General features: G+C 37.3%; 3 protein-coding genes across 4 annotated transcripts in view; 1 reads left to right on the top strand and 2 right to left on the bottom strand.

Moving 5' to 3' along the window:
- The first annotated feature begins 41 nt into the window (after positions 1-41).
- Positions 42-8917, top strand: LOC111330359 (DNA polymerase alpha subunit B). 2 transcript variants are annotated; one of them, XM_022935196.2, is made up of 18 exons: positions 42-187; positions 289-416; positions 1504-1592; positions 2131-2185; positions 2742-2854; positions 3296-3495; positions 3683-3771; positions 3948-4103; positions 4227-4289; positions 4593-4659; positions 5062-5180; positions 5299-5337; positions 5538-5611; positions 5825-5939; positions 6941-7047; positions 7193-7252; positions 7458-7584; positions 8351-8917. In XM_022935196.2, the coding sequence occupies exons 1-18, from the start codon at positions 109-111 to the stop codon at positions 8504-8506; spliced, it is 1836 nt and encodes a 611-aa protein (XP_022790931.2). In that variant the 5' UTR covers positions 42-108; the 3' UTR covers positions 8507-8917. The 2 variants fall into 2 exon arrangements, with proteins under 2 accessions (XP_022790931.2, XP_088581663.1); XM_088725537.1 differs by lacking the exons at positions 42-187; positions 289-416; positions 1504-1592; positions 2131-2185 and adding an exon at positions 1845-1989.
- On the bottom strand, positions 8834-10710 carry LOC111330360 (N(G),N(G)-dimethylarginine dimethylaminohydrolase 1). The gene has a single exon (XM_022935197.2). It carries the CDS (start codon positions 10425-10427, stop codon positions 9618-9620), a length of 810 nt encoding a protein of 269 aa, XP_022790932.2. The 5' UTR covers positions 10428-10710; the 3' UTR covers positions 8834-9617.
- A 772-nt stretch (positions 10711-11482) lies between these two features.
- LOC111330422 (uncharacterized) overlaps positions 11483-14094 on the bottom strand; it is a 4927-nt gene continuing 2315 nt past the window's right edge. Inside the window, exons 5-7 of the mRNA XM_022935276.2 lie at positions 13583-13694; positions 13299-13405; positions 11483-12908 (exon numbers count right to left, since the gene is read on the bottom strand). Of these exons, the coding sequence (XP_022791011.1) occupies positions 12812-12908; positions 13299-13405; positions 13583-13694 (316 nt within the window). The 3' untranslated portion in view covers positions 11483-12811. The remainder of the gene's footprint in view (positions 12909-13298; positions 13406-13582; positions 13695-14094) is intronic.

Below are 14094 nucleotides of genomic sequence, written 5' to 3'. Positions count from 1 at the left end.
TCGAATAAGCACAAAAGCTTTCATTCCCAGCCCCAAGTTGATTACTCCCGGTCAGCCTCGTAATGGAGTACACGTAAAGATTGGCGCCAAATTTCAGAAGAAACCAACATGGTAACTGATGTGGAAATTGAGCGAGAATTTGAGGAGTTTTCTGTCTCCATAGATAATCTGTCTGTTCTAGATAAATGTAGGTAATTGGCATGGAATAACGATAACCTTTTCCATCCATGAGGTGGATTTTCTTATCGATAATATTCTGAAATATTGTCTTTCCTTTGCGCATATTAGTGAAGGAACTTTGCGTCTTGTATCATTTGAGTGCCTCCGAGTTAGTTGAGGAATGGATCGCCTATGTGACATCTATTTCATCAAGTCATGAACCTGATCTCTCATCTCTGGAAAATTTTGAAAGAAAGGTAAGGACCTATTTGGTTTGTAACGTTGATGATTGTTGTCGCAGTAGTTAGTAATAGAAAGGGCTTGGAGTACATTTTTTTGCCTTTAATGTGCACGATTTTTCAAAGATTGGAAAATATTGTGATCTGAAAAATCTTGAAAGCATAGATTTGCTCCAAATTGCAAGGAAAGTAATTTGATAACTTGGTTATAAATAAATTTGTAATTTTAGCACTCTGTTCTCAGTTTCAAATTTATGCACAGTTTGGGATTAACCTCATAACACTAAGATCAGTAACCAGAATCTAGTTTTCTCTACTGTAAAACGGCTGAATCATTCATTTAAATCACAAGAAATATAAATATAGAATAAATAGAATTATTACACGACTCGGGCAGTCAGAGGGCCAATAACTAAAATCAACCAATCAAAATGCTCTATTGCCGGTCCAATATTCTCTAAGTATTGGACCAGGCACTGTCCTGAATTGTCCCGAATGATACCGCACTTGTGTCCCTTTGAACTTCAGTCGTCTAATAAATCTCTTATTAACCAAAGCTTGCTCGGGACCGTACTGGAAGAATATCGACCCTCAGTCCATACTGTCAAGACCTTGGGCCGATATTCTCCCAGTACGGCCCTCGCACTTGGTTAATAAGAGATATTTATTGAAGGGAATGATTGCCAACCTAAGAAGCTTTGATTGTTTAAGGAATTCTCCTTTTCAGAACTAAAAGAAAAGTATAGAGGAAAGTATGGAGAAAATGAATACTGATGTTAGGATGTTGAGGGTAAATTGACATTCTCTAGGCTAGTAATCCGTCTTAAATTTTTAAGATGTTTATAATGAAAGGAGAAGTACATTAAGGAATTACAAATTTGAAATTCCAAGCACAGTTGCTGACCAATCAGGTTCAATGCCAGCTATTGATGCAGCTACTGGATGTGTGAAGAATTTCAGGTTTGCAAGGTCCTTGAGTCTTAAGCATGTAAGGTTCAGTTTCTAAGGATCCGTTTCATTCAACAAGATAAGCTATCACTAGTTTTCTTCCTGTTTCACTTAAATATGAAATAAGGTTTACTTGAATCTGTTCTTTCAAATGCAGTTTAAAGCCAAGAAACCACAGAAGCAGTTGAACATCAAAGTGGAAGAGACCAGGCCTTCACTGTATAACAAGAACAATATAGATGACCTGTATCTTTTATTTTTGCCACAGTATTTTGATCATCGTTGAGGTTGTAGCTATTTAGTACATAACCTGATAATTGAAGTTGTTATATGATAATTCTCCAGTACTCTTATCATGTCGCATACTTTATCCATCATTCACATTCCTAAGTGATGACTTCATTAGCCGCAGGGTCCCATGCTGTTTTCCAGCTGGTTGTTGATTGACACTTCACTGTAGTTGTTGCAGTTGTTGTTGCTTTCCCTCCCACTCTGGGGGCTTCTCTTGAGTTCCTAGGGTCTCTTGGTTTGTTCACTAAAGATGCACAAGAAGACTTACTGCTTGGTTTTCTTGTTGTTGAGGTGCATGGGGGGACACCAGGAGGATGATTTAGTTAAAAACTCCATTGAAATTTTTGAACAAGTAAGATTTTTCTCTGACATATGTTTTGCATGGTTATTTGTAAGTCTTGTATACCAAGTGTTTTAGAGCATCCAGATTTTGACAGTATTCCTTTATTCATACGAAACAAATGTTGTAGTAGACCTTGACAAGCATATGTAGTATAAATGACGAGGGTGAAGATTTGTATGAATGCTATCAAACCCCTGGATATAAGGTAATTTGCTCAGTTTTGGGAAGAAGAACAGGTTTTCCCCATGAATGAGACTAACTTGCATGGCTGCTTAAATTTGTCTGGTTTTAGCTCAGTTTTTACTATTCTTGGTCACCACTACAAGTAAAAAAATTTTGGCAACTAACCATGAGCAAAAGTTATTAATTTGTCTACCTGCGTTGGAAAGTCATTTAACAAGCTGGAACATACTTATTACATAGTGCTTATGGTCGAAAGTCAGATTAAAATAAGTTTTTGTTTTTTTGTTTGTTTGCTATTTTGTTTTCCTGGTTAATGAAACTTTCATTTTAGCCAAGTGTTGTATGATTTTAGGAAGCCAAATGCTGGGTAGTGGTTCTGAAATATAGTTGAACTAGCAGACCCAGGAGCTCCTAGACCTTAGAACAACTTGAAGTATTGCTGTTCCTCTTCGGAAGGACATCAGTTTACCCCTGGTATTTCAGCAGTTTTCGTAGACAGTTCTCTGACCAACAATTAGACTCAACCTACCCCTGTTTAACTACTGCAAACACTTTTGGATTAAATGATTTGATTTCAGGCATCCATCAAAAGGCCTCATACAACTCCTGAAGCAATTAACAAAAGACATACATCTATTGGCCGGAGTCCTGGGACGACTCCTTTATCACCAGCTCATTTTTCTCCTGCCAGGTAACTATTAACATGAGGTAGTCATTGGAGTTAACATTGTCCACCATTATATTTGTGTTGTGTCAATCAATGAAGACTTTGAATCAGCACAGAGGTACACATACATTGTGATAAAAAATTTTAGTTAAAACTTGGATTTTTTTGTTTTGGTGTCCTGTTCAGGGACTTATAATTTTTGTTATTGTTATTATTGCATAATTTTAATAACATCAGAAAATTTGAAATTCATATCTGCAAATTAAATAGTTATTCTCTTTTTCATATTAAACATTTGTAACTTACAGTAATTTTTGCTGCTTGGAGATATTTCACTGATAAAGCACACTGAATAATTTCTCTCAAAGTAACTTGAGGTGATTTAGCTGCGATAGGATTACTTTCCTTCTCATATATGTTGCCCACTTATTCAAAAAAAGCAATATTTTGTATTATCATTTTTAGTGCCACACCTAGTGTCAAGTATGGTTCCCGTAGCAATGCAGGAGAAGTTGTGTGCTCCTTTAATCCCAGTGGAGCTGATCCACAACAAATCCTTCAGGGGCATTTACTATCATCACATCTTACCGTGCATTGTGCAGATCAGAAAGAAGCTTTTGATGACTTCAAATACATGTTTCAAAAGCAGGCCGATAAGGGTGCTGGTATGTCTTTTTGTGGTGACTTCTGAGATTTCAGTAGGACTAAGTCTAGTAAAATAGATCTTAAGTAAGCTTTGGAAGATGCAGAAATAGTTTGAATACAAATTTCTCACTATGTATTCACTATTTTTATTGTCATTATTTTTATTTTATGTGGTAGTTGTGAAATTAACCTTTATTTTCTTTGTAGTACTCAGTGACCTCATAGATGACATGGCAGAAAAATTACAGGAAAGTTTAGGCATTGAGGAATTTTCAAGTCTTTGTATTCCAACTCAGGTATTTCATAGACCTACACAGTCACCTTTCAGTATATGATAAAACTGATCACAGCACAAGGATTAGCTGTTATTTGTAAACTTTTTTCTTTCTGAGATGTGTGTTCAAAAGTGTACTATTCCTTAACAAAAAAAAAAACATTTTCTGAAACTCTTTTTTTTTCATTTTTAATTTAGGAAGAGGTTTCTGTCATTGGTCGTGTGTGCTGTGATTCAAATGGCAAATTGAATGCGCAGTCAGTAATACTTGAAGGTTCTCAGGAAATTTCATCAGGACAACGAATTAAGTTGGACCTCTCTGAATTGCGACAGTTTACAGTTTTTCCAGGCCAGGTAATGTGTCTTTAATCCTAACAGTTCATATAAGAACTACCTCAATTGTAAGACAAACTATTGTTAAACATTGTTATTGTTATTAGTATTATTTTTACTGTATTTATTACCATCTTATTTCAGGTCATTGCTGTTCAGGGATTAAATAGCACTGGGCAAAAATTAGTTGTCAACAAAATTTGTACAGTGAGTCAATGAAATTCCTACTTAAAATAATGTAATGTTTTAAATCATTATAATAGCCGAGGATCCACCCTTAGGATGAAGACAAGTAACCCTTAAGGTGACAGATATGACAGGAGTTCTGGCGGCCACCTCCTTGCTTTAATGTGGTCAATTGGAAGTTACCTGTTCTTTATTTCTTAAAGATTTGACTCTGAAAAAAATCAATTTGCTTCTTTTCTGAAGCATAGAAATCATAGAATTCAGTTCAAATATGAACTAAACAGTTGTAAACCAGTGTTATTGTAAGTTCTTCTTTCCCGTTAGGGAGTTCAGCTTCCTTTCCGTCCATCACTGGACAATGTTGAACCAGCTTCTGAAGACATGTCCTCAGGTAATTCTTACACTCAGTTGCTGATTTGTGTAAGAGTACCTACAGGTTATAAGATTTAGTTTGCTGCTCAAGAACTTTATTTAACCCTTTGATATATATTTGCATTTTCCTAACTCACCATATTTATGTATATTTATATACATTATCCAGAAAAAAGGTAATGAGAGCACTCAAACTTATTGTGCAGAGTTTTGACCTTGATCTAACACCAAACTCCAGTAACTGACAAGGAAAGGTGTTAAAGCTAGAGGGAAGAATTGACAATCAGATCTCTGGAGTTAAAGGGTTCAAATTTATTACAGAGAGCCTTGCACTGTTTGTTTGTTTGTTTACTACTTGCACTTTTTACAACAAGCCACCTGCATACAGTGATTATTGATTTTTTTTTTTTTTTTTTGGCAGAACCTTTTCTGATGTCAGTAGCTGCAGGCCCCTTCACAACCTCAGACAGTCTCCTTTATGAACCCCTTGCTGATCTTATGAGAACGGTTCAAAACGACAACCCAGATCTTCTTATTTTGGTAAAAATATTTAAAACATATTACCAAATTGATTCCCTTTTCAGAAGGATCTTTGAACAACGCTTTTAAGAATTACTAGTTTTTTAGTAATTGCTCTTTCTAATTTTTTTCTCTGTAGCTTGGACCATTTGTTGATAGCAAACATGAACAGATTATTGTAAGTAAACTTTAACACTTCATCTTTTCATTGTGCACTAAACTCTTCAAATAAATATAGTTTTTTTGTGGTTAATGGTAATTTAAACTCATTGTAATTTGAAATTTGGTTTTGGTACTAAACTATAGATTAGCTTCCAAGTTCCCATTTTGGGTGATTCAACAACTCTTCCTAATATAAGGGAATTCTGTAATTTGTAGAATGGTGATTTAGAGGAACCATATGAAGACATCTTTGATAGACAAGTCCAGCAGATAATCAAAGCTACTGAAAAGTAAGTAATCAATTGTTTTTTTGTTTTGTTTTTTTTTTTCTCTCTGGATGTCATCAGGAAACTTACTACCATAACAGTGAAGTAATTTTCAATGAAGCTATAACTAGATCATTCTGATCAAACTATTTGCTGTGTCAACAATTCTTCCTACAAGTTTTCAAATGAGTTTCAAAAATAATCCTTTTAAACAACAGTGTGAATTTTATTTTTCAGCCTTTCCACAGTAGTTGTCTTTGTGCCATCATATCGAGACATTCACCACCACTTTGTTTATCCCCAACCACCCTTCAGTACCAAACTTGACATCTCGGAATCCAATATAACAGAGGTATATACCTACACACTAGTTATATTTGTCCTTGTAACTTAATGCTTTAACCTGTTAGAGTGACTAGCATGGAACTTCTCCTTACAGTACTGCCCCTGAGTCACACTTTAAGGTCACGAGAATAAAGAAGTGATCAACTAAAGAACAACCTCGGACGAAACCTGTTGAGACACATTACAAAAAATAATACTTATTTTTTGCACTCACCCTGACAAAAATGCTTACTGTTGCAAATTCAGAGATTGTTTCCCCCCTCCCCTATTGCAATGTTGTTTGCAGTAACACAAGAAATGCATGCTTGAGCTGTTTAAAAGCCCCAACAACATTGTATCAGGGGTGGGGAGGGGGGCAAGTTTGTTCCTTTTGGAAACGATTGTTGCATGGAGGGAAATTAAAAGTTGCATTGAAATGTCTCAACAGTTTTGTCCGGGGTTGAAGCTCTTGACTGTTAAACACCGCCTCCCGGTTAGCTCAATGGATAGAGCGCTGGAGTATTGTGCGGGAGGTCGAGGGTTCAAGCCCCAGCCGGACCAACACTCAAGGTCTTAAAATAATTGAGAAGAATATGCTACCTTTCTATAACATCAAGTAATGGTTAGATATTCTAGTCTTCTCGGATAGGGATGAATAAATGGAGGTCCCATCTCCTGCAGAGTTAGGGGTAGGAGACATTAAATTCCCACGCACGAGATTACTGTGTGATGGATGTCCTCCCCTGGGGTGGGATTTATCGGGTGGACTACTCGCATGGTTCGCATAATTATTTTCCGTTCTAGTCCTACCCTACTGTGGTAATGCAGTGAAAATGGTTAGAAAAAAAATTCTCCATGTCAGCACCTTAGGAAATTTATAGAGAACAGTATGGAGAATATGCATACTGATATTCGGGATTAAAGGGTAAAGTGGTTATTGTAAGTAGTCATTGTTGTGTGCAACTACTTGTGTCACAAGAAATAAAAAGACACAACTTTTACTTCCATTGTTATTTTGATCTCTTACAGCGAATTCATTTTGTGCCAGATCCGTGCACCCTTGTTGTCAACAATGTGACGATTGGCCTTTCATCCATGGATGTTTTATTGCACCTGGGTAGTGAAGAGACAGTTTGGTAATGAAATAGTCTAGAATCCTTGTACCAATATTTTCATGATGTGATATATCACCAAACAATATGTTGATATAATTTTTTAAATGCTTTCAAAATATTTCTCTCATCTACCTTCACTTATTTCTTACATTTTTGTTTGCCTCAGTCCACCAGGATCATCTGACAGACTTGGCCGTCTTGTGAGATACATTCTTCACCAGCACAGGTATGAAATATTATTTGACACTCATTAATTGAATAATATGGTAAGTGAAAAACAAACACGAGAAGAGAAAGTTTGTTATATATATATATATAAATTAGGAGTAATATATGTTTTTAACACCAACTGATCACCAACAATCATCAAAATATTGTCCTTCCCTTTTTTGACATGATTAAAAAATTGTTAAAAAATGTTTTGTTTGTAGTTATTACCCCTTGCATCCACCAGCAGAGGATGTAAATCTGGACTATGAGCAGTTTGAGAAGCAAGCCATATTCCCTTACAATCCTGATATCTTGATCCTGCCATCAGATTTGCGATACTTTGCAAAGGTAAAATTTTTCCTTGCTGATCAGATGTCTAGCACATGTGCCTATGGAAATTCCTCTATCCTGTACTGATTGTTTGTCAGAAATGAATGGGAGTATAGGCAAGAGGGGAGAGGCAGGGAGGGGAGTAAACATTTAGATAGATGAACTCCAAATCCAGATGTGTGGGTCAGAGGCTTGGCCAGGTTACTTTGTTGTCTTCTTTGGCGAGACACCTTACTCTTTTAGTGCCCCTCCCTTCCTCCTACCCCCTCCCCTCATTCCCCCTCCCCACTCCCCCTCCCCACTCCCCCCTCCCCTTGTAAATGAGTATGAGCAAATTTTTGGGAAATGTGATAAAATGCAGGTGGGGGTGAAACTGGCACTAGCCTCCCATCCATGGAAGGTAGCAATAATCCAAGTCAGTTCTTCTCATGGAAACCAAGATAAACTGAAGTTAACCCTGCAAGGGAGGGGAGGATTAATGTTTTAGTGATGGTCAACCCACTCTTGGCTGTTGTCAGCTGATGTCTTGGTTGAGATGTCAACCACGATGTTATCCTTTTAGTTGAGTGAGGGTCAACCATCAACCAAACATTGGTCCACTATCATAAAACTGTTGACTGATCACTGACTGACATAACGATCAATCTAAATTTTACTCCACTTCACTATTAAACAATCAGTATGTTGAGGGTGGCTACCACTGGTACACTTGATCCAGCAATAGTACTTACACACCTGGCTATGTAGAGCACCTGCTGATATTTCACTGTGTTTATCACTACAGGATATTCTTGGGTGTTTGTGTGTGAATCCAGGTCGACTTGCCAAGGGCCTTGTTGGTGGTACTTATGCCAAATTAAGGGTGAAACCTTCACAACATGTTGAAAAGGCAACATCTCACATATTGCAAAGTTCTGTGGCCCAAGTGATAAGAATATAACTCTTTGCATGGTGAAAAATGTGGGGATTTACAGCTATTCATACTCACAGTGCAGTGTGAGAGCATGTTGGTTTGCCTAAAGTACCTCTTTCCCAAGTAATACCTGTGCTTGAGACATTTGTAAACAACTTCAATATGGCATTGACAGTTCTCTTTGCCATCTGATACTCTCACTTGTGACTGGACTCAGATGAAAAAACAATTACTTCTTTCAGCATCGATGTCCCATTTTTGATAAGTTGTTGTCCAATTGTAAATAATTAAAAAAAAAAAAAACTAGACAGTGGTCAACAGGTATAAATGTGAGCGTCATCAGAGGGAAGAATATCACGTTTGACTTTTTTTTAATGGAAACTGTGGATCCCTTACTTCTACAACATGTGTAAAGAAAAATAAAATTCTGCAAACATACACTTGACTTTTAGTGTTTACTTTAGTCGCCTTAAATATTTGTCCAATCCACTTCTAGACCCCTTGGTGTAAAAGACAAAGGACACTTCACCAAATAACACCACCTCATGGACCTACTGTTTTCATTGTTTTCTTGTTCTCTATTATTTTACATCAACTGTGTCTTCTACACAAAGTAAGAGTCCATTTCTATCATACTACCCATTATTTAATACAATGCTGAACTTGGTGATTTTATTTGAAAGAAGTTATGATTTCATGTATTACTATTCCAGAAATAGTTTCACAAGAGTTGTATTCATTTTACTTTTTATACCTGTATTAACCAAATGGACTCTTGCAAAAGCCCAGGAGAACAGTGATGTTATCAGATGTCTTACATAATGACATTAGTCAATGTGACGTCAAATAGAAGCATGAATAAAGGGAACAAATTTCTAAAAAAGGAGCTGTGGTGCCGTGTCTGCAGGGGTAACAAGGTGGCCACCATAAAGAGTTTAAAAGCTGATGTTTTGAGTGAATGATTCATCTGGGTGAATGACAAAGGACTAATTCACAGCTAAGAAAGTTTCTTCTTTCACTTTTACCACTCTATCCTTAATTCTCCTTGAAAGTGTTTTAAAGATGACATTTCATCAAGCTGATACCTACCAACAAATATTATATACTATACATGTATTTTCTAGCTACAAGGATTCTTTCATATTAAGATGGACAAGCAAGTGAGGCAGCCGTCAACTTTATGGAGTTCAGAATTTTCCAGTTCAATCTTTGGTCCAGTAATTTTATTAAAAGTCTCAATACTGTTTGGAATTTCAGCTGCAGACAGGTGCAACAGTGTACCATTGACAAACACGCAGTTAGCCGCAGTGTCCTCAGAAACACTCAGCTTTTCATAGCGAAACCTCGCTTTTTTCTCCATCTCGGACCAAGCATTCTTGGCCTCTTCACTTTCTCCGACAACAATCATATCATCGCCCGCCATAGTCATCATTGATTTCAGGTGAAGATGTTCGGTTACTGGAATGGTTGTAACTGGGTAATTTGGGAACGTTTCAGCCAAACAATTTACTCCCGCTAGATTCGTCCTAGTAGACAGGCCTACCAGAAATTCTTTACCGGTAAACAGTACATCTCCGCCATCTAAAGCAGCCGGTTCTTGCATTTCAACGACTTTCAACCCAAGTTGTTGCAGAGTTGTTTTCATTTTCGTTGCTTCGCCGCGGCGGGTTGTGTGACCTAAACGGGCAAGTAGGGCAACTTTGTCACACACAACAGCCACATCTTCGACAAAGACACAATCAGGGTATTTCTCGTCAGCGGGAAGCTCTATAACTTGTAATCCAAGATCTTTTAAGGCACGAACATACTCTTGGTGTTGTTGCACCGCTTTGTTGTAGTTCACGGCTTCTGAAGGATCACTCAGTCTTTGCGCAGCATCAGGAAGCGAGGAAGGAATTCCACAAACTATCGCTCCTACATATTGAAATTTTGAAGGTTTTGGCTTCATATTGAGCGGGTGAAAAACAACTTTCAAAATGTACTGTGAAAATCAGCTGGTTCAACTCCGGTCATTCATTCTGTAAAGATGTCATGTAAGTTTCCTAAGACGTCCCGTACATTACATGCGTTTATCATTTGCATCGTGTATGGCCTACAATATGTCCCAGTTAACTTTTTTCTGCCACGTCTACTCGAAATTAACCAGTGAATAGCCCATTTCCGAGTCACTCTTGGCCTCATTTTCAAAACGAGTCCTGGTGCTCATCCTTTCATATGATAATGAGTTTTCATTCACATGCAAATTAAACTCGTATTCACAAGAATGGTTGAGCACCAGGCCTCGTTTTGAAATAGAGGCCAAGGATAATTTGGAAATGAGCTATTCTTTCAGGTCTTGTCAGTGGTAGAAAGTAGGGAGTGATGGGAAATGTTGGTAAGTACTTGGTGTCATCCTTAATGTGAGTTAGTGAATGCAAATGACCATGTATTCCCATAGGTTCTTCTGTATTGATGCATGTATGAAGGATTTCACCAAGTACCAACCAAACTGTTACAACTGTCTGCCATGTGGGGATCATTAAAAAGTTGTAAAAGATGTGAACCAAATATTCAACAAGTCAGAAGGAGGGGAGGGTGGTTCTCTCTGTGTCAACCTTGCTCCAAGGGTCCCTCATTCTATGGGGTGGAGTAGATGGGCCCTATGAAAAATGCTAAGAATGGAGCTTTCAATTAGGTACCTTTTTAAGGGGATGGGGGTTGGAAGTGGCATGTCTCCAACAGGGTGTCTTTCTGGACGAGAAGGACGTGAATGGATGCAGTTCCTGGTCCAAGTGTAACCACCCTGTTTTAATATAGTAGAAATGGCTCCATTCTGTCAGCAAGCCAGATATTTAGTTCCACAAGGCTGGGGAAATTGACAGATTTGGTCTTCAACACGGTCTGGGGTTCAATGCCTTCATGGCATGCCTCTCTTTAAGGGGGTGGGGTCTTAGTGCTGACTTTCTATATAATTTTTTTTTTAAGGATTTCTTTGGTTGCTTTCTTGTGGAACTTATGTAAAACAATCTTATACAAATTTATTTCAGAAAAATAAAAGCACATAGGCAAACATACAATGTATATGTTATCTAAAATGGCATGTAATTGCCTGCACAAGCCTGTTTGGTAATAATAATAAACATGTTAAAAGGTTTCAAGAAAATCTAATTCAATTTCTCAACTTAATAATAAGTTAATAAGTGATAAGTTTGTTTAATTTAACAACCAACAATTCACTGATCTGAGCCACTCCCTTCTACCACTTGCCAACTACATAGTGAATGCTTCCATAAAATAGTGACAAGTGCAAACAGTAATTTTCCAACTCATATCATCAGTATATCTTTACTGCATGCTGGTGATCACTCACACTCACATGGCTCACTCACAATGGCTCACTCACAATGGCTCACTCACGATGGCTCACTCACAATGGCTCACTCACAATGGCTCACTCGCGATAGCTCACTCACGATTGCTCACTCATGATGGCTCACTCACGATGGCTCACTCACAATGGCTCACTCACAATGGCTCACTCACGATGGCTCACTCACGATGGCTCACTCACGATGGCTCACTCACAATGGCTCACTCATGATGGCTCACTCCCAATAGCTCACTCACGATTGCTCACTCATGATGGCTCACTCACAATGGCTCACTCACAATGGCTCACTCATGGTGGCTCACTCACGCATTGTTAATAGGCAGATGCCACAACTACTTTGGTAAGAAGTGGTGGCAAAGACCTGACAGTTTCAGTGCTAAAAACAAAAACTTTAAGGTGCATCAAGGGAAAGGGAAAGATTAAAACCCCTACCTTCACAGAGTCCCTTTATAACTAGAAGGCTGAGAAGCACTTGTCACAAACTATGGAATAAGGCACTGAGTAACTTGTGTACTAATAAACCCATTCTGGCCTACTAGTAAATTGGAAGAGAAATGCCTTTGACTTAACGCTTGCCCTTAAAATTTCTCAGTAGCCATTGAAGTTTCCTTTTCCAGCCTATCGTTCATTCTTTAGATGCTCTTTCAGCTCTGGCATTACCCTCCCAAACAATAGCCTCCTGAAGAAGTTTCTCAACAAAATATTTTCTAAAAGCATTCTACTCAACACTTCAAAATAATTTAACGATACACTACGCCAAGTTTACAGTGCATGTACAAGATAATACAAATTCCTGTAAAACTCTTAGTCAAAGTGATGTAATGATTTACAGACTGATTTACAAGTTAACTGCAACAAAATTCCTTTGCCATTGTACCAACTCATCAACAGCAGTCTCTTTTACTCTGAATTCTTTCAAAAAGAAGTTAAACCTTCCTTAGACTCAATATTTTCTGGTATTTTCATGAGTCATAGTCATCATCTTCATCTAATGAACTTCCCATTATGCCAGACATTTGGTTAAGCTTGGGAATATTCACTGGTAATGAAGATTCACTCCTGAAAAGAAAATATAAACAAGTTAGCTACTGCATTAGTGTTCTTTACTGCAGTACTAATAATTTGTTGTTTCATCCAGTTAAGCCAGCTCATGAGGCAGAGGGCTTATCCTGTAGCTGCTGATCCTAGTTTTAATAGCATGACAAAACTAAGTTTATTGGTATGCCTCTTACCTTATTCTCTGAAGTAATTTAAAAGAAAATTTATTACCAAACTGATGGGATAATCAAATAATCCAACCTAAGTGTTTAATGGTTTAGTGCAACATGAAAAGGGAACAACACCAAACTTGAAACTAAATAAGAAATGGATGGATTTGTTTTACCATAACTCCACATGTACCAACACAGGTCAGAATGATAACTTTATATATAAAGAAATGACACCTACTCTTCAGTTTGTTCTGTACTTGGCCTTGTTATGGTTAATGATGGAACAGCTGGTGCTGGTATGATGTTATTGTGATTACTTGTTCCTTCAGAAGAAGAATCTTCTTCCTGGTTAAAATGATTAAATAATAAAGAAAACCTTGTAATTGTTTTTTTTTTTTTTCATGGGCAACTGAGTGCAATAACATTTTTCTTCACAGGGCCATTTAAAAATACTGATGACAAAAATGAACCAAATTAATTACAAAATCAATATCCCTAAAATCCATTTTCATAGTAATTAACCTCAGATTCAAGCTCTTCATCTGACTCATCAGATACTGTAGCAGCTTGTGGCTTCTTTTTTTCAGATTTTTTCTTTTCTTTGTTTTGTGCAGGAGGTTTTGGCATTCTTTTCCTAGAGCAAATGAAAATCAAAAATTTTACGAATTATTTACAAAAGAGCTTCCTACCCATCTTACACCACGTAACACCCGTGGTCTCACAGGTTCATGGCATCACACTGGCCTAAATATTTGTACTTCTTGTACCAGAAATTTTTGAGAAATTGACTCCCATTTAAATTATCACTTGTCATGAAACAACTTTTTTAAACATCAGCTCTAATTTGTGACAGGAAATTAGTCAAGTATTATTTATCACTTAACAAAGCTATTTTACCCTGTCAGTATTTGTAATCAGCGAAAAATCTAGCCCTACTGAGATGTTTGACAGTCAGAAATTGTATATTTTGTTATGATTTCCTCCCTTTAATTGGGAACTTGAGTAAGTCTAGTAATGTCTAGTCCCAGAGGTTA

This window comes from Stylophora pistillata, chromosome 6, assembly GCF_964205215.1.
Source record: "Stylophora pistillata chromosome 6, jaStyPist1.2, whole genome shotgun sequence".
NCBI lineage: Eukaryota > Metazoa > Cnidaria > Anthozoa > Scleractinia > Pocilloporidae > Stylophora > Stylophora pistillata.
This window is presented reverse-complemented; position numbering and strand designations above follow the sequence as displayed.

Coding starts and splice junctions, on each gene's coding strand:
- LOC111330359 (XM_022935196.2), top strand. CDS start 109: ATGGTAACTGATGTGGAAATTGAGCGAGAATTTGAGGAGTTTTCTGTC. Junction 5,940..6,940: donor CGGAATCCAATATAACAGAG/GTATATACCTAC, acceptor GATCTCTTACAG/CGAATTCATTTTGTGCCAGA. Junction 7,585..8,350: donor ATTTGCGATACTTTGCAAAG/GTAAAATTTTTC, acceptor TTATCACTACAG/GATATTCTTGGGTGTTTGTG.
- LOC111330360 (XM_022935197.2), bottom strand. CDS start 10,427: ATGAAGCCAAAACCTTCAAAATTTCAATATGTAGGAGCGATAGTTTGT.